This window comes from Colossoma macropomum, unplaced genomic scaffold, assembly GCF_904425465.1.
Source record: "Colossoma macropomum unplaced genomic scaffold, Colossoma_macropomum, whole genome shotgun sequence".
Classification (NCBI taxonomy): Eukaryota; Metazoa; Chordata; class Actinopteri; order Characiformes; family Serrasalmidae; genus Colossoma; species Colossoma macropomum.
In genome coordinates this window covers 10,899,837-10,927,630 of record NW_023494807.1, presented here as the reverse complement: position 1 = coordinate 10,927,630, position 27,794 = coordinate 10,899,837, and the positions used below count along the sequence as shown (strand labels likewise).

Below are 27,794 nucleotides of genomic sequence, written 5' to 3'. Positions count from 1 at the left end.
CACGGATGAGTTCTATTCCAGCGAGTGTCTGGAACACAGATTGCACTAATCCCTCCTGTATAATCACCACTCTCTATTCCGCTATCCTGCTTTTGCACCACAGTGATTCTGCAGTCCTGTGCATGCATATTGTATTTTCCCCACTTCTAACATTTGACTTTATACACTGATTCATTTCTGCATGACCATTTTCAACATCTTTTTCCATAAAAATTAAACAGGCGTTTTTTTTTTTTTACTGTACCTTTAAGACGTTTAAAAGAGCTCTGTTCTGATTGGCTGATATGCATTGTGCCTCATTCAAAAAGCAGTCCAGGGAGAATCTATAGAGATTTTACAAAGATTCTGACATTCACCAGTGTTTTCTTATTTGGGATTTGTTCTTTGTTCACACTCGAGAGCACAAAGGTGAGAACTGTTCTGCGCTTTAAAAACACGTCATGAATCTAGCGTAGACTTTTTCTTAGGATCAAGAACACATTTAAGAACAAACTTAGGCATTGGTGAATGAGGCCCAAAGTCTTTACAGAAGAACCTTTGAAGAGCCATTTTTAGGAGATAAATGGTCCAATAGAAATGAATTAGGACCTAAGAGAACTGTACAACGTGGGCCCTTTAGGAACCATTCATTAGCCTGTCATCGATTTACTGGTGCAGCTTTTAACTGCACTGTTGTTTTGCAGGCGGAGTTGGATGCCAAGGCAAATACTGTGGCAGGAGAAGAAAATGAGCGATCTCTTGAGATGTGAAGTGACCTCAAGAAACAATGGTGCTACTGCATGATCTAGAATGTACATTTGATATGCAAAGAAATCCCACCATGTACAAATATGTTTTATACCTACAGGAAATATTTTTGAAAAGAATCCAAAGGAAAAAAGCCCAGAAAGACGGACAGAGAGAGAAAAAGAGAAAAAAAGAGAGAGAGAGAGAGAGAGAGATGCTGTTTGAGTGATGATGTAGATCAAATTTGCAGTCGATCATGTGACACATTCCAACATGTTGCTGTTTCTTTTTGTAGGTTTGGTTAAACTGGCAGAAAAACAGGTTCATTATCTAGGGCGCCTATTTGTGTTTTCTAAGATTTCTTTTAGATACGATTCTAAATAAGCCATAATATTTCCGTGATGGAGATGTTTGGCAGACCAAATGCCAAATACCATAGGAATGGTTTGCATTTAACATCTGACACTCTTTATTCTGGGTGATAAATGTGCACAAATAAAAAAAAAGGATCTGTTGTTTTTGGGAATAAATCAACATGTGCAATTTCAAAATGCTAGTTTAATCCTAAAATATTGGCTCTTTGTTGGATTTGGGGTTTTGATGCTATTTCTAACATGAAATGGAAGCACTGTTCTGCCCAGTTCATGAGGACGACCCTGTTTCAGTACCTTTTCTAACATGTTCTCGCCAAATTCTGCTCGGCTAGGTTAGCTTCAGTGAGCTAATTACCCAGCTAGAAAAAACAGCACAGACCATCAATCCATGACTGATAACCAGCAAAACCAGCTTGTGTTGTGTTTTGGATGCTGGTATGAAGGTTAACCAGTATGACCATGGTGGGTGACCAGCCAAACCAGCACCAGACCAGCATAAACCAGCGTAAACCAGCTTAGACCAGCATGTAATGCTATGCAAACTCTGTAAAGCTATTTTTGAGAAATATGAATATAACAAACATTGATTTTGTGTATAATTGCTTTGTCTGTCTATAAGCTTTGGTTTAAAACCATCTTTCTTTTGGTTTTTGCTAGCAGTGTAGCAGTGTAATGAAGTTGTGTCAGCAGCCATGTAGTAGTTTACTACTAGTTTTTGGTCTGAACTTAGCCAACTGAATGTTATAGCTTTGAAATATTAAGTATTTTCATGTATTTTATTGTTAGAGCTTATAAACAGCTTTGTTTGGCACTTTTGAAAAAGGTAAAGCTACTCATGTAACCAACTTCACAAGCTAATACAGTAATGGAACGTTTTTTAAGGTGGCGCTGGGGATTCCCCTAAGGACACATTAGGATGAGTATTGAAACAGGCGGAATGAGTCCAGCCTCAGATTCACACTCTTTATTTTTATCTAAGCAGAGTTTCTTCCATCTGAAACTAAGCTTGGATCTTTGCTACTAAAACAGACACTACATCATCTCTCAAGCACATGGATAAGACCATAATCAGGCACATTTTAGCAACAAAACCCCAAAGATAAGACAGTTACGCAAATGGCCTTGAAACTGACCTCACCCACCTTGACCACCTCGGCCTTCGTTCTTGCCAACTCTGTCAAGTATGAAGAGCTGCTGTGCTCTGATTATGTTGACAGCATGCAAACGTGGATGAAAGATTTTAGGGCTTCCCCAGAAAACAGGTCCTCTTTTTGCGCACTTTGGACACAACATACGGTCTTGTGCAAAAGTTTTGGCACCCCCGGTCAAATTACTTTTTTTGTATACGTTAAAAGTTTATAAGTGGAAATAATGTGTCCTTTTACAGGGAAGAAGTTCTGCAAATTTTAATTCACGCTCACTATTTCTTCGCTGAATTTACCAAAAACCATAAATTGAGGCTTGTGCTTTTGCACATGCAGTTTTATGTTTTATGTGGCTGTGTCTTCACTGAAGTTAACATTAACAATTTGGAAGCACATCAAATATAAAACCGCTTGTTCAAATGTTTTTCCACATTTTTATGTTTCATATTCTCCAATGTGTTAAAATTAGCTCCTAAATAGAACTTGAGCATGAAAATAAGCAGAATTCTGCCATATTTAAGTGCGTTCCCTGTACAGCACGTCTTAAAGTATTTGCAAATTAGAGAATTAACAGAAAAAGCAGTTTGACTGGTGTGTTTAAACTTTTGCATGAGACTGTATGTGTTTTAAAAAGGATAGTTGATGAGAAATCATAGTGCTGACTAGTGCTGGCTAATTTTGAACCTGAAAAAAAAACATAAATAAACACGTATGTCATCCCTAAAGTCGGGGACCAGGTGCTTTCGTTGCTCGATGCAGAAAGTTTCTTTAACCGTTTGTTTGAGTTAGCTCTTATATATCATATGCTTACAGTATGTTGGATCATTTAACAGCAGGTTAATTTGCTTTGTTGTTGTTCTGTTTGCACCATTCGAACTTGACTTTTCTACATTATTACCAAGTTTGTACACATGATATGACAATAACTATTGTTTTTGTTTTTATTTTGCTTTCAGTAGCTTATGCATTTTAGTCACTGTGGAAATTTGTAATACTGTATAAGATTTTTTTTTAAAGATGTGAGCAGCGTGTCAGAGAACGAGTGTGTGCGAGTGTGCGAGTGATTTTCACCCCCGAAGTGTGCTGATGGTGCGCGTGTGAGTGTATTTTATCTAATTGACTGAGCTTCTCTGTGTAAGCCTCACTAGCCAATGTATTACCCATCCAATATTAAATGAGTTGTCCTCAGTAAATCATTTCTCACCACGTTGGTAAACCGTACTGTTTGGAGTTCATCGGAAAACGACACTTTAACTGAGCTCTTCCTACCTGGTGCTGTATTTGAACTGCCTGTGAGCCCGACCAGGTCTTACGATGTCTGTTGTGCCGTGGGATTTCCATCTTATTTAATATAAGGGGTGGGGGTACTGCACTTTTTCCACGACGCACATCCGACTTTGTTCCCCGGAGAACCCGGCTTTTTAACTGCTTCAGTGAAAACGAAATAAAAACGTTTCTAAAAGGAAACTCACCTGTCTTCTTGCATCATTTCAAACTAGCTTAAAGTTTTAATAATGAAACTTTGTCAAGATTTAGTTCAAGATGTGGCTTAAAAGGGAATTCCACCAAAATTTCTGCATAATTAAATGGTTAACATGTAAATAAAGTCATTAGATTTGTTCACAGTGGTGGTGATACAAACAGCTGCCGCCTGAGACATTGTTTTATATTTTTATGGCTTTGAAAAGGAATTTACAGCTAATTATTCAGATTTTCCACTGTTTTATCATCATCAACATTCCATATAAACTCAGAAGACTCGTGTAGGTTCACTGGTGGTTTTGGATTGTAAATAAAATGGCTATATCTGTGTTGTAGTCATGGCGACCCCTGGTTCCTATCACCACCACTGTAAAGAAATCTGAGTCTCTACAATCAACCTTTTCACACCAAACTACCATTTATTTCTATACTATTTTGCCTCCATGTATGGCTATTAGAAAATCTCAAAACTGTCATAAAACAACGTCTCAGGCAGTGAATTCATAACCATTTCATGTAGTAACTTTCTGTGAGGGAGCTTTTAGAGGTGGACGTCTGGTTCCTATCACCACCACTGTGAATAATTCTGACTCTGTTAGTTTCTCTAGAACAGAGCGTTTCACACCAAACTACTCTGAATGACTCTGTTTACATCTTAACCCTTTAATTATGCTGATTTTTTATGGAATTCCTCTTTAAACGCTGCACAATGAAAGACATTATGCATGAACCTGAATATGTTAATGCCACCACTACTGAAAGACATCTTAAGTTTTAAAAAAATATGTTTTTTATCATCCTGACCACTTCACTGAAATACTCCTGTCAAGGTGAGCAGCTCCAGAGACAGAGGTGTTACCTGGGCCTGCATCAGTTTAGCCATCTACAGGTTGGCTAACATGGTTAATTTCATGCCTCATGCTAAATATTCTATAATAATAACATGAATAATAAAAATATCTGATGTTACACAGAATCTCTAATTGACCAGAATGTCCAGATGTTTCTCCTCTGCACTTTTGGACTCAGCAATATGGCCATGAGTCTAAAAACATGCTAAGATTTGCAAAGATTGTGGCATTTTTTAAGCCCAAACATACTGGAAATGTGTTTTTTTACCAATGAAACATCTGTACTATCCTGCTGAAACCTCCATTTGTCCAAAGTGACTAACAGAAAACAAACTAAAAAAATTGGCCAGCATTGATGTTTGTTATAATTAGCATATAGGCTTACAAGCATGCTAATAAACAGGAGCCAACTAACTGAAAATGTAAGGTTATTAAAAAGACAGACCTACACCTATAGGCTAAGGCTGGAGTAATTACATTGGATTATACACTACATGTCCAAAAGTATTCGGACAGACCCTCTAGTGAGTGAATTTGGCTGCCTTAAGGTCACCCATTACTGATAATGCACTGACCAATAAGTTTTAAGAGGTGAAATTGACTTGTGAACTGCCTGTAGATGAGTTAGACCAATCAGAAGCAGCCAAACATTCATGTGCTGTGACATCACAGGTTCACAACCTCAAGAAACTGGCAGTCGAGTGCACTATATTCAACTAGTCAAGAAAAAGTGCATATTTTGGTCTTCTTGGCCAAAATAACAGTTGTGCAGCTTAATTTAAATAAACAAATAAATAAATAAATAAATAATCACAATCGCAGTCACAATACTGGTCAGAAAAATCACAATTCTATCTTCCTCAAATCGTTCAGCCCTACAGGAACCTAAAGTCACCATGCTCAATGCCTCAAAGCATGGGCTAGAGGGGTCTAAAGCCCCCCCAGCATTTGGCCATGTAGCAGCGGAACTCTGTTCTCTAGAGTGATGGAGCTCCATCCAATACCTTTGGGACCTGACCATCCAACATCAGTACCTGACCTCAATAATGCTCAATCAAATCCTCACAGCAATGTTCAACATCTAGTGTAAAGCCTTCCCAGAAGAGTAGAGGCTGCTAACAAACTCCCTGTACATATATATGCACCAATCAGGCACAACATTATGACCACCTCCTTGTTTCTAGACTCATTGTCCATTTTATCAGCTCCACTTACTATATAGGTGCACTTTGTAGTTCTACAGTTACAGACTGTAGTCCATCTGTTCCTCTGGATACTTTGTTAGCCCCCTTTTACCCTGTTCTTCAGTGGTCAGGACCCCCATGGACCCTTACAGAGCAGGTATTATTTGGGTGGTGGATCATTCTCAGCACTGCAGTAACACTGACATGGTGGTGGTGTGTTGCGCTGGTCTGAGTGGATCAGACACAGCAGTGCTGCTGGAGTTTTTAAACACTGTGTCCACTCACTGTCCACTCTATTAGACACTCCTACCTTGTTGGTCCACCTTGTAGATGTAAAGTCAGAGACAATAGCTCATCTGCTGCTGCACAGTTTGTGTTGGTCATCCTCTAGTCCTTCATCAGTGATCACAGGACGCTGCCCACAGGACGCTGTTGGCTGGATATTTTTGGTTTGTGGACTATTCTCAGTCCAGCAGTGACACTGAAACCACCACGTCAGTGTTACTGCAGTGCTGAGAATGATCCACCACCCAAATAGTACCTGCTCTGTGAGGGTCCATGGGGGTCCTGACCACTGAAGAACAGGGTAAAAGGGGGCTAACAAAGTATGCAGAGAAACAGATGGACTACAGTCTGTAATTGTAGAACTACAAAGTGCAGCTATATAGTAAGTGGAGCTGATAAAATGGACAATGAGCGTAGAAACAAGGAGGTGGTCATAATGTTATACCTGATCAGAGTACACACACACACGTTTATATGTACACTTCTACTGTGCGCAAACTGCGCAGAGCTCATTCTGCTTTCCAGGCACTTTCCAGGGATCATATTTAGTTGGCCAACTCAAAGCTCCCTGCCTTGTTGTTTTTCCACCCGTATTCCTATTAGCCCTACTAGCCCCGCCCCCTGCATCAGGATTGGACGAAGCGTGTAAGTATAAATTTGTAACCAACTGCAGCGCAGAAGGCGGGATCAAACTAGCCAATCAGAGCAGCAGTGCTTCTTATTACGACCCTCCACCCAATCCCATCCAGTCCGTCCAGCTCCAGATCCTAGGCAGGTCTTGTCGGGAAGCGGGTGGGAAAAGAAACTCGCGCCGACCGCAGCTCCGCTGGTGTGCTGCAGAATCGGCCCTGAGCTCCTCGGGAAGCGCATCGTCTCCGGTGGCGGCTCTCTTCAGGAGAGCGGAGGGAGCGGAACCGGACTGGAACCACACGGTCGCCTCGCTGTATCTGCTCGCTAGGCTCTCTGCGGAGCTCCCGCTCGGAGGGTGAATGAGGTTGATGCTGCTGTGTTGCACCTGGAAGGACGAGCGCATGGGAGAGGACGAAGGTTGGTATGAGTGCCCTTACAGAGCGGCGCTGCCCCTTCAGCGCAGCCCGGAGAGGCTCACTGCAGGGCGGGTCACTCACAGCGTTCCGGCCTGCGCCGCTCTGAGGAGCCGGAGCTCCGTGTCGAATTAGTGATTGTAGTTTTGGGGTCAGTTTGATGGTCAGTCAGGAAACACAGCCGCATCACTACAGCCTGAATATCACACAGGGCGCTCAGCACTGACCGAACACCTGCACACTGACCAGCTGCGCAGCGCTGTGGTTGTTTATTCTGTCGGGTCTGACTTTATTTACTCTTTCTTTCTGCTTGTTCTTCTGCACTGTTTTGTCTTTTCCTTCTCTTTCTTTTGACATTTCTTTCTTTCGTCCTTCCCCTTTCCCTTTCCCCCTCTTTTTCCCTTCCCATAGCAATTTCTTGTGCTTTGTTTTGTAATACCTTTCTTTCCTCCTTTCTTTCCTCCTTTCTTTCTTTCTTTCTTTCTTTAGTAATATATTTCTTTCTTTCTTTCCAGCTTTCTTATGTCCTTCTTTAAAGAAATGTCTTTCTTGTTTCCTTCTTGTGTCACTTCTTTCTTTATTCCCTTCTTTAGTAGTTTCATTTACCCTTGTTCTTTCTTTCTTTAATCATTTATCACTTTCTTCCATTTTCTGACATTCTTTCCTTCTTTTGTCCCTACTTTCTTTTTTTCTTTCTTTCTTTCTTACTTTCTTCAGTAATATATGTCTTTCTTTCTTTCCAGGTTTCTTATTTCCTTATTTAAAAAATGTCTTTCTTTTTTCCTTCTTTTGTCACTTCTTTCTTTTTTTTCCTTGTTATTCTTTTTTCCATTCCTTAGTAGTTTATTTTCTCCTTGATCTTTCTTTCTTTCTTTCTTTCTTTCTTTCTTAAGTCACTTTTTACTTTCTGTCCTGCTTTCTTTTTTCCTTCTTTTGTCACATCTTTCTTTCTTTTTCTCTTTGTTATTCTTTTTTTCCTTCTTTAGTAGTTTCCAAATGTCTTTCTTATTTTCCCTTTTCTTTCTTTCACCATTTCTTACTTTCTGTCCTACTTTTTCCACTCTTTTGTCACTCTTTTTTCTCCTTATAGTTCTTTATTTCTCTCCCTCTTTTGCCTTTTGCCTCTCTCTCTCTCCCTCTCTCTCTCTCTCTCTCTCTCTCTCTCTCTCTCTCTCTCTCTCTCCCTCTCCTCTTGATTAATATTGTAGAGGTTCTCTATGGAGCTGCAGGTCTGTTTAGATCCTCTCCAGCACGTTAAAGATTAATGGACAGTGTTCTGTGTTCTGAGCGAGTCACAGTGAGAACCTGTGCAGATGTAGACAGTCTGGAACTTATATTTTAATGTAGTCTACTTAGACTTTGGTTAGTCCAGTTTCTGTCATGGTTCTGTGAGGATGAGGGTCTCAGGGTAGACTGTGTGGAATGAACGTCCTCATTACGATCTGAAAGAGACGAGGCAGCATCCGTCTGCAGAACCTGACGATGCTGAACAGAACTGTCCAGCCACTGACTGACCGCTCAGTAAACTCAGCACAAACACAGTTTCTAGAGCTGCTTCTCAGTGCTGAGTTCACTGATAAACGGAAGTCATTCTTCTGTGTTTAACACCTTTAAGGCGTGTCCTGCTCTCTCCACTCAGTGAGGCGAGTCCAGGAAACTGCAGCAAATCTGGAAATGTACTTCAAAGCAGATGAGTATCTGTCTGATATCAGCGTCAGGCTCACAATACATGACTTGCATTCGCTCACTTCAAACAACGAACGCTGACGTCTGACTACAGTGGTCTAACATAAAATTAAAATTAAAGGGGAATTCCACTGATATTACAGAATTTCTCTGTAATTTACTTGTTGAGATGTAAACAGAGTCAGTCAGAGTGGTTTGGTGAGAAACGGTTCATTGTACACTCTTAAAAAGATGGTTCTTCAAGGGTTCTTTAGTAAAGACAGCGGTTATATATAGAATCATGAACACTCAAAGAACCATTTCATGCTTAAATGGTTCTTTGCATAGTAAAATGGTTCTTCAGACTGATGGAGAATGTGTTGTGTATGGTTCTGGATAGCATCTTTTTGAAAATGGTCCTGTTTTGCACCAAAAAGGGTTGCATGGGTGTCCCAACTTTTTTCAGAGAGGGCCAGGTCATGTCAAAATTCATGAGGGCTGAAATTTTATTCACAAACGAGTCCAAATATTATTCTATTTTCTAAATATCGGCGCGTAGAATCAGAGCTTTCTGTGAGCTTCTGTTTCCTATCACTGTGTTAAAGATGCACGGGGCTCCTTTCATTGTTGGATTTCTCAGAGCAGCTTGGATCAGAAAGTGCCTATAAAAAATAATTTAATTGTTTAAGAGTAACAATAAACATGCTAATGTATTAAGCGTATTCTTATTCAAGTGTTCAAAAAATATAAAAAAAAAATTTTTTTTTAGATACATTTTCTTCACATAGCAAATAAGTGCAGCGACCGCATTAGTAGAAGTATAAGAGCAGATTAAACAGCATAAATAGCCGTTTTTGTTTGTCCTTAAAGGATTAACATTTCCTGACCTGCTGAATTTGCTCTGATAAGAAGTCGGTGCTGTGAGACTCGCGGAGCTGCAGCTGCTGTAGTTTCTCTCCTGATTATTTACTGTGATGTTTATGCTACGTAGGAGTTTAAATACTGACTCCTGCAGCACAACAGAGCAAAATATCGCTAAAAATGGTCATTTGGGATTCATCCACATTCATACTCAATGTGCAGTGCATGATTTGACAGCAGAAGCTAGAATTTCTAAACCTAAATGTTACACAGCACAATATTTAGGGAGTACAGAGCTGTTTGGGACTCAGCCTGGGTTTGACGCGACTTCTGACTGAAACATGAACATTTGAAGCATGTTAGACATGCAGGTGACATTCTTTAGACTTTTATACTGCAGTTTCACAGTGAATCATATCGTGAGTGCTTTAATTCAAGCCTGTGATATTAATGATGGAGCTGTTTAGGCTGTTGGCTCGTTTAGGCTGTTAGCTAGCTGACCAGCCCAGTTCTAGATAAGAAAATAAGTTTTCAGCCCCTCAGTTTAAACAAAAAACAGGTTCTTACTTCATCAGTACACTCGGTGCTCCGTGCGATCAGCGTTAGAGTCAAAGATTACTCAGCAGAAGGGTTTTTCGTGGCGCAGTGATTTTACAATGGCTTCAATCGCGGCTCAGCCAATCAGATTTTAGGACCGGAACTGTGTGTTTTCTAATACCGAACATCATGTTTTGTCACAATGACAGACTGGATAAAAATCATAGTAATCTGTATTTAATAAAGAAGCGTTTTGGTTCTTTTTTGTCTGTTCCACTGTATCAGATGTTAGACAAAAAAATCCTGAGACATATCTTGTATCGTTCTTGAAGTATCGTGATATTGTATTTTTGCCATATCGCCCACCTCTAATCCTGACAGATAAATCATAGCTGTTGTATACTGTGTGGTTCATGGCTGAGACAACAACAGAAAAGAAAAACTCAACACTGTGAGCTCGTCGTGGCAGTCGTGGGCTGGAGGTTAGGGAACCAGTCCTGTGACTGGAAGGTTGCCGGCTCGATCCTCTGAGCCGACAGTATGTGACTGAAGTGCCCTTGAGTAAGGCACCTAACCCCCAACTGCTCCCTGGGTGTTGCACATAGGGCTGCCCACCGCTCTGGGCAAGTGTGCTCACTCCCCCATAGTGTGTGTGTCTTCACTACATGGATAGATTAGATTGTGGAGGTGAAATTTCCCCATTGTGGGACTAATAAAGGTCACTTAATCTATAGCATCATCGTGAGCAGGAAAGAGGCTGAAGAGCTGAGCCAGCCAAGGAGACACGCTCACTAGAGAGAATAAACAGGAAAAACGTCATTTTGTCACAGGTAGACAGTTTGGTGAAGGACAAATTCTGCAGTTTTGATCATTTCTGAGTGTGGAGAGTTGTTCACAATTGACACTGGCCGATGACTGACTTCTGCTTTAGCTCGACAGTGAATGCCGTTAATGCCAAAATGGTAGCAGGACTCACGTAGCTTAAGCTAACGCCATGTTAGTTACCCAGTTTTGCTGTCATGATGATGTTTGATGGTTTAGTGATGGCAAAGACAGAATATCACTGATGCACAGATCACTAATGATATAATTGTAGTGATTTGTGTGCTTTCATCTCCTGTGGTGTGTTGATGTGTCCACTGATGCAGCATTTAGAATACCAGTGTTCGGATATGTTATCTCATGTTATGTTATGGCAACTCAAAGATAAACTTGATTCAGTACGGATCAGCGCCTCCGATCAAACCGACTTTTTCTTGATATCTTTATTTGGAAGCCGTAACCGGCACTGCCTGCTTTTACGCACTGTGTTGATGGTATGTCAACAGTGTGGCTGTGGGACACTTTGTCCCAGTTTTGAGGATGTTATCTATTTAAATACTGACACCTCGAGCAGTTACCTGGGTGCTGGAGTGATCATCATGCACATCCCTGATCTGTATCTGTCTTATATGCTTCATGTTACAGAAGTACTGATACCCATCATATACTCAGAAAAGAGTATTGTGATGTACCACAACAACAACAGCAACATAGCATTGTGTTGCCCACACCTACCCATGCAGCAGTGTGGTTCAGCAGGGCCGTCGGTGCTGCTCTGAAGCTCCGCTTCCTTGCTCTGATGTACAGATAGCCGCTGAAAGCGTCTCCAGAATAATTAGATTAAACTGCTAATGCAGTGATGAAGCCTGGTCCTCTGCACAAAATAGAAATCAGTTCACGTCAGGATCTTTGAACGAATGCGAGGATTGATTGAGGGGACGAATTTATTTTATCTTGGCTTAGCTGGACTTAGCATGACTTAGCATAGCGTCGTTTGACCGTTTTAGATAAAAGTGCTTCTGAAAAGTGTAAAAGGGAGCCTAGAAGCTGAGTTTGTTATCAGAATTAGATGTAAAGGAGTCATTAGTGAGGAACAAGCCACCATCATTTTTTCTACTGTTGTCACCTGGAGCTCGATCAGTGGCAAAAGATAAGATACAATAACAATTTATTAATAGCTAACGGGAAATTAGAGTTTTCCGGCAGCATATACACCAGACAAATGTGTGTACATATATATATATATATATATATATATATATATATATATATATATATATATATATATACCCAATGTTTTTTGAGACTGTCTTTACATGACATTTCTTTCATGACATTACATTTCTTTACAATACTAATTGTAAAGCTAATGAGCCACTTTAAAGATTCACTGAAGATTCACTACAAATAGTAGGCTAATCGCAACAACCACAGCAGGGCTGGGCAATATGACGATATTTATCATTATCGTGATAAATTATCTCACAGTACAATACAATATGCTTTTCTGAGCATATTGTGTACATCGTTAGTACTTTTAGAACATTAAACATGTGTCACTATAAAAAGAGCAAGATTAGTCCAGTTTACCTGGATTTATTGCCAAATATAGAATAAAAATCACTGTGTTCAGAGTTTTTGATAGTATTTTTTATAAATGTAGCACTACTGGTTCTTTTTTCACAGATCAGTTGTCTGAAACAGTAAATATTGTGACGTATTGTGTATCATGAAAATCTCTAGAAGTATCTAACTGTAGTATGAGTACATAAAAAGCATAATTAGACCTGTATAATGTAGTGCAGCACAGTTTGTGAAATGTGAAATATAAAGTCATGCTATTGATATGGTTTTTGATATCGTTTTTAAATTTGGCACTACTGTGTCTTTAACAACTTATCAAAAATCAGGAAAAATCTATATTGTGTATGTATTGTGTATTGTGAAAACTTCTTAAAGTATTGTGATATTACATTTTTGCTATATCGCCCACCTCTGATTATTAGCAAACAAGCAAATTATTGAGGAAGGTAATGAAAGTGTGGTTATTATACTTACAGTACATTTTGGTAGGTATTTATTTTTATTTAATGTTTTTAAAAATATAAATACAGCAAAAGCCATTGGTTTAATGAACATATGGCAGTAAAACATGTTTTGTGTTTGTTAATAGAAGTAAATTTTTCGTCATTCATTATTCATTATTCGTTCTGTTCTTAGATGAAGATCACTTTAGGAGCCACCCATGTAGAAATCCAGATCCTCCTGAAGGTTCACACACTTTTTACTCACAGCTGTATATTATCAGTTCATTCTGTTTAAAGTGGCTTCCATGGATGATGTTATGCATTTAAAGGCAAACACTGTGGTGACTTGTTGTTTTGTGTTCGACAGCCGGCGGAAGCTTGCCCGTGTGTGCGGGGTGCAGACAGCGCATCTACGATGAGCAGTACCTCCAGGCCCTCAACACTGACTGGCACACAGTTTGTTTCAGGTTGGTTTTTATCCTGTTCTTCAGTTCGTTACTGGCAGAAAAGGCCAGTTGCTGCTTAGTTGGTGATGCACTTTTTCTGCTTGGTAGACAGGAAAGAAGAAGAAGTCTAACTGTTCACTCTCAGCAGCAGAAACCAATGAGACAGTTTGCAATACCATATCGGTATCGGCAATGGGAATACAGACACCTATGACTGACACCACAAAGCAATTTCTGACCCACACACATCCTACTAATTACATAATAGTAAATACTACTATATGTAGTAAATAAACAAAAATAGGTTTTCTTTATGCATCTAATACTGAATATACTCCAATAAATAAATGCCCTCTAGACAGAACATAATTTGACCAAAATAAAATATTTAAAAAATGTAATTATATAAATATCAGGACATACAGGCCAGTTAGGTTGGAGAGTTAGTGTCGTATCGGTACTCGGTATCGGCATATATATATATATAAGGATCAGGTATCAGAATCGTTATCGGAAGGGAAAAAGTGGTATCGGTGGATCTCTACATTAGTCAATTGTTCAGGGTTCAAAATATGATTCAGGAAATGCACATAACTATTGATAATTAGCGATAGCTACTGATCTGCAGAGACAGATCATGATACTGTATTGTGATTTTTGGCCAGCTCTACAAGATACTATTAAATTTAAAAGAAAGGAAGTGATTGGTTCGCCATTTCTAAGTGTGATTGATGATTTGATGATTTGCATTAACTTTTTGTTACGTTCTTTATGAGCGTAAGGCATCATTTATCAGCTAAACTTTAGCCATAAATTGTAATTTCATTCATTTTCCAAATTTTCTTCATAACTGACAGGGGTGGTGATAGGAGCCAGGCGTCGCCATGACTACAACACAAATATAGACATTTTATTTACTATCCAAAACCACCAGTGAACCTACACGAGTCTTATGAGTTTATATTTAATGTTAATGATGGAAAATAGTGGTATATCTAAAAAATTCTACCTTTGGGGACTATTTTGACTCACAGCGCCCTGCATATTATGTATCCCTCCACCATGAGTGAATTTTAAGGCCAAAATCTTCTCAGAACTATCATAAAACAGTGTCTAAGACATCAGATAATGTCTCAGGTGGACGTCTGGTTCCTATCACCACCACCGTGAACAATTCCCGACTCAGTAAGTTTCTCCAGAGCAGAGCATTTCACACCAAACCACTCTTAACGACTCTGTTTACATCTTAACCAGCAAATTATGGAGAACTTTTTTTAAAAATCTGTAGAATTCACCTTTAATCTTGATCAGCTTTTTGTATCACCTGTGCTCATGACTGCAGTAGGGACGTGTTTCAGTCATGGCGTCAGGCGTTTTTCTTCTGTCTAAACATATTATTTGGGTTAAGACTACAGTGTCCTACAGAAGTATTGAGATATTAAAGTCACTTGCACTGTGTGCTCAGGCTCCGTAGACTAAAGATTAACAGCTGGATGTGAGATAAAAGCACTCAGCTGACCTTCCCTGCCTGTTCTGTGTTATGGAATTAAAAACGTTCTGTATCTGGGCCAGATTTTAGGTGTTGAGACAACTCAGTGTAAATATGTAAATGTAAATAAAAAGTAGAGTTAAAGTTCCGAGCACTGACATCATCACCGTCCTGAGAGGAGCTTTGCCAGGCTTTTATTGCACTGCAGTTTGTTTGTGCTGAAGGATTTCTGGCTGTGTCCTTTTCATCAAGTGAAATGCACACGTGATTAAGTTTAACTAAGTAATTGACTTTAACGGTCCAGAGCGTCTCACTGTTCTGCTGTCTGGGCGGCAGCCTCAGAGCGTGTTCAGACTTAGAATTAGAAAAGAACCCTGGTGAGATTGCTCGGTTAAAACAAGGGAGAACGCTGCTGTTAGAGCCCTGGTGCACCACATAAGCAGACCAAGACCCCCTGAGGCGTGCGCTCTTCCAAACTAACTGCGGTTCGGTTTGTTTAAAATCCGAACGCAGAATGAAGCGTCGTCTGCTCTCCGCAGGCCTGCTGGTTCCTGAAACTGAGGAGTTTCTGCCAATGTTTTGGCTTGTGTACATGTGTATGGGTCACACCGCTGCCCTCCATGCGGCAGACGGGTTTGGTTCACCACCTGGGCAACCATATACCAGTAAGACCCGGTTTACACCTGGTCACTTCCTGTGTCTAGTATCTGGATTGTATCCTGATAAGATTTTAGCCACATGTATTAACACTTGGCAGTCAAATGCGTCTCTGGTTAGTCGGACTGCAGTCCGATTACTGTGTGGCACAGAATATGCAAATCCGCTCATTGAGCAGCAACCAATTACCAATTGTTTATCAGTTCAGCCTCTTCCTGTCTTATGCTAAAGATGGCTGTTGCCTCAAAATTTGCAAGTTAGCATGCGGTCGTGCATTTCTTTAAACTTAGGGGAACCATGTGCACCCTTCATGATTATCGTCCTCACAGACACGGATCATGTGCCCAGTGACGCACTGCATGGGGAGGAGTTTCAGTTGTACCAGGAGGGATTTCGGTTGTACTAAGAGGAGTTTCGTTTGTACTGGAAGGCATTTCATTTGTACTGGGAGGAGTTTTCTTGTACTGGAAGGAGTTTCAGTGGTACTGGGAGGAGTTTGGGTTGTACTGGGAGGGGTTTTGATTTAACTAGGAAGGGTTTTGATTTAACTAGGAGGGGTTTTGGTTGTACTGGGAGGGGTTTTGATTTAACTAGGAGGGGTTTTGGTTGTACTGGTAGGGGTTTTGATTTAACTAGGAGTTTTGTTTTTTGGAGTTTCATTTGTACTGGGAGGAGTTTCATTTGTACTGGGAGGAGTTTTGTTTGTATTGGGTGGAGTTTTGGTTGTACTGGGAGGGGTTTTGGTCATACTGGGAGGAGTTTCATTTATACTGGGAGGGGTTTGGGTTGTACGGGAGGGGTTTTGGTTGTACTGGGAGGGGTTATGTTTCTACTGGGAGGAGTTTTCTTGTACTGGAAGGAGTTTCAGAGGTACTGGGAAGAGTTTGGGTTGTATGGGGAGGGGTTTTGGTTGCACTGGGAGGGTTTTTGATTTAACTAGGAGGGGTTTTGGTTGTACTGGGAGGGGTTTTGATTTAGCTAGGAGTTTTGCTTTTTTGGAGTTTTATTTGTACTGGGAGGAGTTTCGTTTGTACTGGAAGAAGTTTCAGTTGTATTAGGGTGGAGTTTCGGTTGTACTGGGAGGGGTTTTGGTTGTACTGGGAGTAGTTTCAGTTGTACTGGGAGGAGTTTCAGTTGTACTTGGAGGAATTTCGGTCGTACTGGGAGGAGTTTTGGTTGTTGAATGTATCTTGGAGAGACAGATGTGTTTAGGCTGCTATAACATGGAGCTCAAGTGTGTCTCAGTCCACCTCCTGAAGTGGTTTGAATGATCAGATTTGTATCTGTTTTAAATGCATCTTGGCTCCGTTTTACACCAAACCACTCTAATCCAGATATAATCCTGATGCCAGGTGTAACCGGTGTCCAAGATTCCTTGGGCGAGGCTCCTAACTCTACATTTGATTAGAGGTCTGTCACAATTATTGCTTAATTGCCTGTAAATGTAAATGATAACAATTATTTAAGCTGACCGCAGTCATTTTCCTCAGTCAAGCAGCAAATGCTTTTCATTTGTTGAGATATGTCGTGGGTCATATGAAAGCAATGAAAGTTCTAACTTCTGATCTAGATTAATTGTCTGAAAGATTAATTGTCTTTATATTGAAATAACAATTTAAGCATGCAAATGGTTCTTTGAGTGTTAATGGTTCTATATAGGACCATTGAACTTTACTAAAAAAAGAATTGAAGAATTATTTTTAAAAGTGTTTTTGTGCGTCAAACTCCAAGGCATATAAAACTCACTCATAAAGCTCAGTTACATAGAGCTGGTTGGATGTTATCCCAGTTACTGTCACCAAATGTGGGTCATAAAATCTGCCCAGTCATTTTTTGTCTGTATGACTTTTGTTTACATATTTTGGTTCAGTGTTAAATACGTCAGTGTGAACGCTAAACGAACCAGAACCGAAATGCGTCATTTCCTGCTTTGGCTCGAACCAGGAGAACTGAACTACAGATACGAACGCGCCCTCGGTGACACGCCACACAATTCAGAATCCTAACTTCATCTTGTTTATGGTGTAAACGTATCAGAGGGCTGTTTTAAATGAGAGCTGGTTTCATTTCAGATTTGGTGAGTGTCTCCTGTCTCTGCAGGGTGTGGTTCTCCTTTAGGGATGCTGACGCTGTCGCTCAGTGACCAGAAGCTAGCTGGCTCCTGGCTCGCATATCTTAGCATCTATTTGCATGTTTCTGCATGTTTTATGTAAAGCTACACTGGTTTCTCAGTCAAGAACACAACCCTGTAGTAAATGATGGTAAATACAGCATTTGACTGTGTATTTTCTCTGTACTGATAATTCAGATAGATTCCCTGAACTCAGATATCGGAATCAGTATCAGGAGTGAGAATTGACTTATTAACTTTATTACAGCTAAATTATAAACTGTATTAATGCAGACTTCACTTTATTCCTTCATCTCAGAAACATTGTCAAAGTCCGGCTGTATCTCGTACTACATGATGCAAATAAATTGACTCTGGCTTTTGTTTTGTCCCACTTAGATTACTGTAAAGTGCTGTTCACCGGCTTTCCTAAAAAGAGTTTAGAGATAAATTACAGCTTGTACAGAAAGCAGCAAAGAGAATTCTCACCTGAACACGGAGGAATGAACATATCACCTCTGCATTAGCGCTTCACTGGCTTTCCGTTCAATAAAGAACACATTTTAAAGCTCTTTTATCCGTTTTGAAGGCTGTTAAAGGGCAAACACCTGTTTACATGTCAGATAATTTAACTGAATCTGCTCCACAACGATGTCAAAAGCTACCTTCACATTTCAAGCCTTGTTCCTTAAATCCGAGTTTTTGGTCAAATCTGATCTCTCTGACATGAGGGTTCACACTCGTTTAGGTAAGTGATTCAAATCTGTCATTAATGTGAATAAACAACGTCCTGAAATGACCCTCATGAGCACATCCTACTCAGTAACGTCACGTGAATGAATCACGAGCATCATCAGCAACAGACTAACGAGCAGAACGAGCTTCGCTGAGAAGATAATTAACTCTGATCAGCTCTCAGCTTCATTATTAGAGCGAGACGAAGGAGAAAAAGGTGAGATGAGCTGCTTTTCCACCGTTTACGGGCTTTAACTTCTGTTCGGTGCTGCTGCCATGGTAACGCTGAATGATGGCGCAGCGCAGTGGAAAAAAAGCACATGAATTCTGATCTGAGCGTCACATTAAGGTCGCGTGGCCACGAATCGGATACGTATCCGATCTAGGACCACATATGAAAGTGGCTCTGATTGGATTTGAAAATATCAGATTTGTGTGTCCACACAGCCCTGAAAACATCAGATCTGAGTCATATTAGGGCAAAAAGTCAGATTTGTGCCACTTCAGCCTGGTAATGTAAACGCAGCCTAAGATCATCAAACACAGGATTTCTCTCTATTCCTGGAGCAAAACACAAAGAAGTAGTGAGTCAGTGAAACTGTGGAACTCCCTCCTGAGGGACATACAACCAACCTCCTCAGTTAGCAGCTTTAAAAAAGCAGCTAAAAACTCATCTTTTTTTACCTTAATTTTTCTATAGTTTTTATCTTTTATTATTGTCCTATTGTGGTTTTTTGTTTTCTTTTATTTTTTTATTTAATATTTTTTAAAATCATCTACTTCACTATTTTATGTGATATTATTATTAGACTTTTTTTTCGTTTTTAAGAATTTGTTTTTTATTCCCCTTTTGACGCAATATTTTTATTTTCTATAATTTGTCTTCTGTTTGTTATGTAAAGCACTTTGAGCTGCATTTCAGTGTATGAAATGTGCTGCGTTAATAAGGTTTATTGTTTTTATTATTATTATTATTATTTATTGATGCCAAGTTAAATGTTGAGTTGCATCAGTATCAGGCAGGACTGTGAAGCTCTTCAGCCCTCAGAACACTAGACTGGTGTTTTTTTCTAATCTTTTTATGTATTAATTTGAAGCTTTTTGTAATAACTTCTTATTGAAAGGTGGACATTGAACCCCAAAATCTCAGCTTTACCTTTTTTTCCTGATTAGCATTCCTGTGTTAATCTGACGCAGGACATGGAGCTCAGTTCTCTGCAGATCTAAGCAGAACCGAGCGATTCTATTGCAGGTTAATGAGCTCTCAGCTCCAGACAGGACAGCCTGCGTCTTTGTTTGCACCTTAATGATCTGTTTACATGTGTGTTTTGTGAGTGCTTGTTGTCTTTTAATTGCCTCTCTGCCAATGACCCAATAGGATCATGTTTGGTCAGCTGTTTCTGTGCTGCTGACGGACAGAAGGCCGCTGTCTGCCTGCACCTCGTGTTTAACTCAGAAAGGTAGCTTAAATATTTGCGGAGGAGAGAACGGCTCAGCGAAAGAAGCAGCAGAAAGATGGAGCAGACGTCTCCATAGCTGATCGCTCTGTCTGATCGTGTTGGCTGTTATTATGATTGTGTGTCTTTGTGAGTTTGCAGTAACTTGAGTGAAAGATAAACAAACTTACTGGTTTTCATGTCAACTTTGTAAGAAAACCTGAGAAACAGGGCAAACTTACAATGTGACGATCAACAAAATGCTCCTGGTTTTGTGAAGTTTATGTTCAGTTTTTAAGTGAAACAGCCAAACCATGTCTTTATCACGCCTGAGGATGAGATATATTATATATATATATCTCTAATAAAGATGAGACGTATTATTGTTACATATAGGTACTTACATATCGTCACCGTCGAGACAAAACCTCATGTCTTCATCTTGACGTTTTTCTTTTGTTGAAGTAATTTAAAATTTCCAGCTGCTTATATATCAAAAATCAAGCAAAAATTCGTGATTAGTTGACATGAACAAATAATTTTGTGGTCAAATTACATTAAAAGTTGAGAATGTTCATCTTTCTCCAGTGAAATTGCCTCTTTGGAGATACAAGGTTTATGCTGTGTGCTGTATTTCCTCCTTTATTATATTTATTTCACAGTTCGAATTTGATGTTATTTAGACGGTTCAGTTAAGCAAAGCACATCCAGACAAATGTGTTATTAACGGCTTAGTTGTTTAATAGAGGGGAGAAGAATATATGTATATATACATATAATTATTATTATGTATAGGTTTTCTTGTCCTGTGAGAGCTTTTGAATGAGTGAGTGTGAGGTGACAGTGGCAGGCGTGTCACAGCTCTGTGTTTACGTTAATCCTGCAGTCTCTCTCAGCTCTGTGGAATGTGAACATTCCAGTATCAAAGCCACCGTTAGAAAACTGCTGAAACTGCTGAAACAGCGCCGCCCTGCTGTCGTACCAGGCTCTGAGTTTACTGACTGAGAGAATAAAAACTCATCACGTTCCTCAAAACGTGCCTGTCAGCTCCAGAGAATACAGTGTAAAACAACACAGGAGTAAAATGTTTGTTTAATCCAGTGAAGCTTGAAAGAAAGAAAGACATTAGAACAATGTTAGCAGATATTATTGTCTTTAAAAGAAATCTGTCCCATAATTCAAATTCATATTTGGTGATGCATATACCGTACTCCATAAGAGTAGAGAGCAGAGCAGAGAGCAGAGCGTTTAGATCAGGGGTTGGGCGATACGGCAAAATGTAATAACGTGATACTTCAGGAGGAGTTTTACATTACATGTTTATCATGATGTACTACAACAAAACGGCAGAAGCCCAAAACAGTGCACTAGATATTGAGTAGGGCCCAGTTTCAGACACAGCTTGTGAGTCCAGTGATTTGTATTCAACATCTCACACACTGTGCTGCACTGAATCCAGTTAAACAAGACTAATTATGCTGTATTTTTAAACAAAAAAGCACTTAGGAAGTGCTTTATATGCAGTGATGATATCTATGATATGCTCAGAAAAGTATATTGTGATGCAATTTATCACAATAATGATAAATATTGTCATATTGCTCAGCTGTAGTTTAGGTGCTAAAGGTTACTATGCTTTGTTGTGATTTTACTGCATTAGTAATCTCTTAGAGATAAATACTACAAATACTACAAATAAATCTTACGTTGTTACAAATACTACATAGAAACGATACATTCTAACAAAAGCTTCAAACAAATGTTATGTTACATTGTTACAAACACTAGAAATAAATGTTACATTGTTACAAATGCTACAAATAAGTATTACAACCTAACAAATGCTACAAATAAATGTTACAAAATAGCAAATACTACAAATGAATGTTACATTGTTATGTAAATTTGTTGTAAATATTAGAAATAAATGTCACAATCTAACAAATACTGCAAATAAATGTTACATTCCAGCAAATACTACAAATGAATATTATTTTATTACATTGTTATAAAGGCTAGAGATAAATGTTACGTTGTTAGAATGTTATAACGTTACAAATACTACAAATAAATGTAACAGAAGTTGTGCTGAAGTGCGTGTGGACATTAGAAGGTTTTACGCTTTGACTTCTGCAGTTTCCTGCAGGTTTGTAAATCAGTGATGGGTACAGATTCACTGACGGTTTAAGGAAAAAGTCTCAGCTCGTCAGAAAAACCAAGTTAAACATGTTTGTATGTTTATTTTGAACTGATAACAGAAGCTCTGTCAGTCTTGGACGCGCTGCATTTACATAACAGCCCCAAAGGAGAACGACACCGCCACGCATATTTACATATTGATGAGGAGAAATAAGGTCAGAGTCCCACCGAGGACCCCTTTTTACTACTTTAGAACCAATTTGTGCAGAAATATTGCTAGAAAGCTGAATTTGTAATGAGCTTGGTTATGATGTGGGATCCAGAAGGATGCTGCGTTGTCTGTTTGTGTGTGGTATGAGATCAGTGTTCATATCCACTGATTGCATGTTCACATGTGAGATGTATGAATATTCAAGTGTGTGATGAGAGTGGGCGTGGCTAATCAACTATATGCAGTATTTTGTCCAGTAAGGTATCTAAGAATCTTTGAAAGGCTTTGTGCGGTTTGTCAATGGTTTGTCAGTCAATAGATTATGTAGATAGATAAATAATCAGTAGAATATTTGGGTACTAGTATAATTCATAGTTCATATTTTTTTGAGATATGCTTTGCTATTGGTCAGTTTAAGCCCTTTTTTAATTTTAAGCCTTTCTAAAAAAACAACTAATTAACATAATTGATAGACTATTTGGTTACAGGTATCATTCGTAGTGAAGGAGCTGTGTTTGTCTTATTTAATTGTTTAATTATGGTTTCTTATTGGTTTTTTCGGTCCATTTATATTGATCAGACTCTTTAAAACACTTGGATGATCTGACTAATTCATGTAATATTTGGTCACTTGTACTGTTCAGTTTGACAGCCCCATGGTTTTGTTTTGTAATTGTTTAATTATGGTTTGTTATTGGTCAGTTTAGTCCATTAATATTGTTAAGCTTTTTTAAAAAACTCTGATTACTTGATTAATCGTTGAAATACTCAGTGGTTTACTCGTTTACTAGTATCGTTCATAGTTCCGATCCTGTGTTTTTGTATTTTTTATTTGGACATTTAGATTCGGAAAATGTGGTTGTGTTGTCCTTCTGTGTTGTCCTTCTCCTGTTATAGCGAGCTTTGTCACCGCCCTCATTAGTCTTGAGGCTGGACAGTTCCTCTGTGGGTAACCTCAGCATGTTTACGCAGCTTTGCCTGGCTGTTTAATCAGCCTCCAGATGACCCTGCTGAGGAGAAGGAATGTCCAGCACATTCTGATTAGCTCAGTCTGCTGAAGGACAGACTGCAGAGGAGCCCAGGAGAGGAACCACTGGAGAACTGGCCTCAGATCAGTGGCAGATGCTACCAGCTTCGTGCAGAACTAGGACACAAGTTGCTGCACTTCCTTAGTGATGGTGTCATCACTTCCTAGCAACGCTGACGTTGCTGTTGTACAGTTTTCAGCAGAAGCGAGCGAGTGATGGTGCAGGTACTCACACCGCACCTGCATTGCGTGTCTGTACCGCTACACAACATCTGACCAAATGAGGAAGCCTGACTTCCCTTTTCGTAAGAGGCGCTGACCTCTGTGGTGGTGGACATCTTCCCCATCGATGGTGTTAATGAGACACTCGGATCTGAGATCAGGCGCTCTTTACCTTGTGTCCACTATTGCTTTGTTCCTCTCGGTTAAAAAGCGAGTCAGAACTGTTCACGGTGGTGGTGATAGGAACCAGACGTCCACCTCTAAAAGCTCCCTCACAGAGAGTTATTACATCATATGGTTATGAATTCACTGCCTGATGACTGAGACACTGTTTTATGAAAGTTTTGAGAAGCTTTTGGCAAAATAGTCCCCAAAAAATGGATTATTTCAGATTTTCATTCATTACATTTTATATGTACATTACATTCATACATTACATTACATTCCATATAAAAACTGACAAAAAATGCATTCTAAATCCATTAATTAGTGTACAAAATACATTATTAAGCAGGGCTGCTTGATTATGACAAAAAATCATAAACACAATCATTTAACCCGATTAACACGACATCATGCATTTACTGAACTTTTAAAAAGTGGATTTTCTTGAAATTTACATATAATTAAACTGATAAAAAGATTAAACAACTAAAATGTTATCTAAGATAAATAATATATAATATATAAAAACCTATAAATGTTAAGAAATTTCATGCACTTATTGAACTTTTTTAAAAATCCTTTTAACAGTGATTTTTTTTAACTTTAAATATCATTAAACTGAAAAACAAATAAAAATGTTAAAAAGATAAATAAAATTAATAATATATAAAATATAAAGACATATAAATGTTAATAAATAATATAAAAATAATGAATAAAAATAAACAAGATCAAAATTAAATAAGTTAAACTATGTTGTAATGCACTTCCACAACATATTGAAACTACTAAACATATATAAAAAATCATAAATAAAAATAAATGAGATGAGTTTTTTGTTTTTAGGGAAAGCCGCTGTAAAGTAAAGGGGTGCGCTGGATTTAGAACACAACACAAAACAAGAGCATCGTTGAGAATTAGAATGCAGCACAATAATCATTTTATCTCGATTATCGTGTTTTCATAATTGTTGGAGGCCAAAATCGTAATTGAAAAAAAAATTTGGAATAATCGTCCAGCCCTTATTTAGTAACTACATGGAAAGCAATTCAGGCTGACTGAGTCATTCTTCTATTATAGGAGTAACAAATACAGGCCTGGACGCTCTGGCGGCTCCTGACCAACTTTAGGGATTGAAACATCACTCAAAACATCACGAACATTTATCCTGAAGATTAAAGGTCCCTTCTCTAAAGAGGGAACTGATAAGAGCTGATTAACAGAGACCAAATAAGAGTTCTGGGGAGCTCCATCTCTCATAAACTGTTTATATTATTCAAAATCATTTCTTGAGAAATATTATTTGCATTACTCAGGAGCAGCACTATTTAACTGAAATCTGTGAAATTCTTCACCCTATTAAACTATTTTTACTAGTTCCCTTTTATTGCTGCCATGTTGTCGTATCACTTTTATTCCTGCCTCATTTGGAGTGTTTTATATTTGTGCCTCCTGATCTTTAAGGGAATAATAATATGGCAAAAAATTGAATTTACAGTTTTTCCCCTCTTCATGTAGTCAGTCAGCTAAGACATGTTTGGTGTCTGGAGTTCTTTAGTTTTAGCACTGGAGCTATGAGGCTCATGTAGCTAACAAGGAACATAACCTTATTAGCATGTTGCTAACCGCAGGCCTTCTCAGAGCGTGTGGAGCTGTTCAGTATCTCCACTAGACTTAATTATGTGGTTCTCACACTGTATGACTCACTGTTATCTATAGACCTGGACTAAAGTACATTAACATAAAGCTAAAAACAGTAGCAGCGCCATGTTGAAGCCTGAAAGTTGTCAGTATTTTTGTTTCTTTTTTATAGATAACAGCGTATCAGAGCAACTGTGTGATGATAGTCGTGTAGTTTGCGTTATGGAGCAATCAGCGATACCTGATATTTTTCATGTACATATCTGCCAATGCTGAAACATGAACATTCTTCAAATATTTAAAACTGGGTTTAGTTCCACCTGGAATCCACAATAAAATATATCATTTATTTTTGTAGGCGTACAAATGCAGTAAAATGAATACAATGCAGATATTTTAGCGTCGCTTGAACATTGTGGAGGAACCCTGCTGAAAAAAAACATGTCATGGTGGTCTAAGCTGGTTTATGCTGGTCTGGTGCTGGTTTAGCCGGTCACCCCAGCATGCTGGTTGACCAGCATACCAGCATTAAAACACAATATAGGCTGGTTTTGGTGGTGATCAGCCATGCTTTGCTGTTTTTTTTCTAGCAGAGAAATAAATAAATCAATAAATATCAGTTTCAAAAATCATTCAAATTTAAACAAAGCAATAATCTGCTGATACTGATATGATTCCAGTACCATCATGCATGTCTGGTTTGGAGTGTAACTGGTGACTGTAGTCATGCAGTTAGCACAGTGCTAATTCACAGAGGTAGCTTTCATTACACGCTTAGCTACATTAGCTTCAGTGCGAAAACCAAAGAAGCGAAACTCAGACGCCACACAGGTCCTGCCTGATCAACTACATTCAAGAAATTGTGTAAATTTTGTTCTATAAATAAACAAAAGTGTGAAAAACAGCTCCAGCGCTTCCGTGTTTATAGATAACATTGAGTCATACAGTACCAGAAACCACATAATCAAGTCTGCTAGACGTTACTCTACATAGTTTGAGGCAAATACGTGATGATTTATGCAGTTAGCACCATGCTAATAAGCTTTCAGTACTTTATAGCTGCACTAGCCCTTGTAGCTCCACTAGAAAACCATGAAGCAGCCAGTTAAATTTACCACTTTTTCAAAATAAATGTATTTAAAATGTGTCTTGCATAAAAAACGCATGGAAACTACACCAAACGTGTCTGATTTGGACTAAGATTGTGTAAAATAGATATTTTGCCAAACTAGATTTGGGTTAAGAATAAGTTTGATTAGTTAATATTCTTTTATTCCATTATTTTTTAAGACATTTCCAATATCTCGAGCTGCGAGTGGTCTGGACGAGTGAAGGTGACCGCTGTGTGTGACTGCAGGAGTCGCGATGCGCCAGAATAGCGGAGATATGAGGAACACATTTGCCCGTCTAATTACTTTGGGCCGTGACAGAGTAATTGCTTTGAAGCGAATGATTAGCTGTGAGGGGAGAGCTATGTTTGCCCAGATATTCCGCCCACTCGCGTCTTGGATTTGCGTATTAATAGGACGATGCAGTGTTTATGTAACCTTCGTCTCCTGCTGTCAGCTTCACACTTCCTCTCCCAGCCGACACACCAGCTCCTCACAGGCTGGAGAAGAAATCAGTCTCAGTGGTTTTATTAGAGCAGTTAGAATGAAGGATTTGGGCTCCTTGAGCTGTTTTCTTACTTAAAGGGGAACCATTTTTAAAAATTAAATGGTTGAGAGTCAGACTTGTTCACAGTGGTGGTGATAGGAACCAGACGTCCACCTCTGAAGTCTCCCTCACAGGGAGTTACTACATGGTTATGAATGTGCTGCCTGATATCTGAGTCACTGTTTTACGATTGTTTTGAAAAGATTTGGGTCTAAAACACAAAATAGTCCCCAGAGAAAACGTATTATTTCCACTGTTTTCCATCATCAACATTCCATATAAACTCAGAAGACTCGTGTAGGTTCACTGGTGGTTTTGGATAGTAAATTGTCTATATTTGTGTTGTAGTCATGGCGACCCCTGGTTCCCATCACCACCACTGTAAAGACATCTGAACCATTTTACACCAAACCACTCTGAATCTCTCTGTTTACATCTCACACACTGAGTTATGCAGAAATTTGGAAAAATGCTTTGCGCTTTGACCCCCAACACAGCCCTGATCTATAGATACTTAAATATGAAGGTTCCTAAATGATTGTCGGCTGGGAAATACTTTCAGCTCCAGGAAGAATCTTTAACTGGTGTAAGCTTTATATTATGTTGATGTTTTCTAGCTTTAGAAAGCTTCATTATTTGCAAAAATGAGAGTTTTTTAGAGGAATCATTTATTGAAAGGTGCTTTAAGGAAGCAAAAGCTCCTAAAATCTTTTTTTTTGTCCCTTTTTTAAAGAATGTAGGCAAAATATAATATTGAAAGAGTGTTGAATTGTTTACGACACTGCAGTATTAAAAAAGCATTGAACTTCCGATATTTTCCGATATGTGATGATTTAGTCATGCAGTTAGCGCTGTGCT

General features: G+C 38.9%; 2 protein-coding genes across 6 annotated transcripts in view; both read left to right on the top strand.

Moving 5' to 3' along the window:
- elna (elastin a) overlaps positions 1-3,712 on the top strand; it is a 119,027-nt gene extending 115,315 nt beyond the window's left edge. For all 4 annotated transcript variants that reach the window (XM_036556844.1, XM_036556845.1, XM_036556842.1 and 1 more), the window contains one exon: positions 684-3,712. In XM_036556844.1, coding sequence (XP_036412737.1) covers positions 684-730 — 47 coding nt within the window. In that variant the 3' untranslated portion in view covers positions 731-3,712. The remainder of the gene's footprint in view (positions 1-683) is intronic.
- Positions 3,713-6,896: 3,184 nt separating this feature from the next.
- The window catches only part of limk1a (LIM domain kinase 1a), a 92,624-nt gene continuing 71,726 nt past the window's right edge, over positions 6,897-27,794 (top strand). Inside the window, exons 1-3 of one of the 2 annotated variants that reach the window (XM_036556568.1) lie at positions 6,897-7,094; positions 13,196-13,246; positions 13,370-13,469. In XM_036556568.1, coding sequence (XP_036412461.1) covers positions 7,037-7,094; positions 13,196-13,246; positions 13,370-13,469 — 209 coding nt within the window. In that variant the 5' untranslated portion in view covers positions 6,897-7,036. The remainder of the gene's footprint in view (positions 7,095-13,195; positions 13,247-13,369; positions 13,470-27,794) is intronic. The other variant, XM_036556569.1, reaches the window with a different exon arrangement.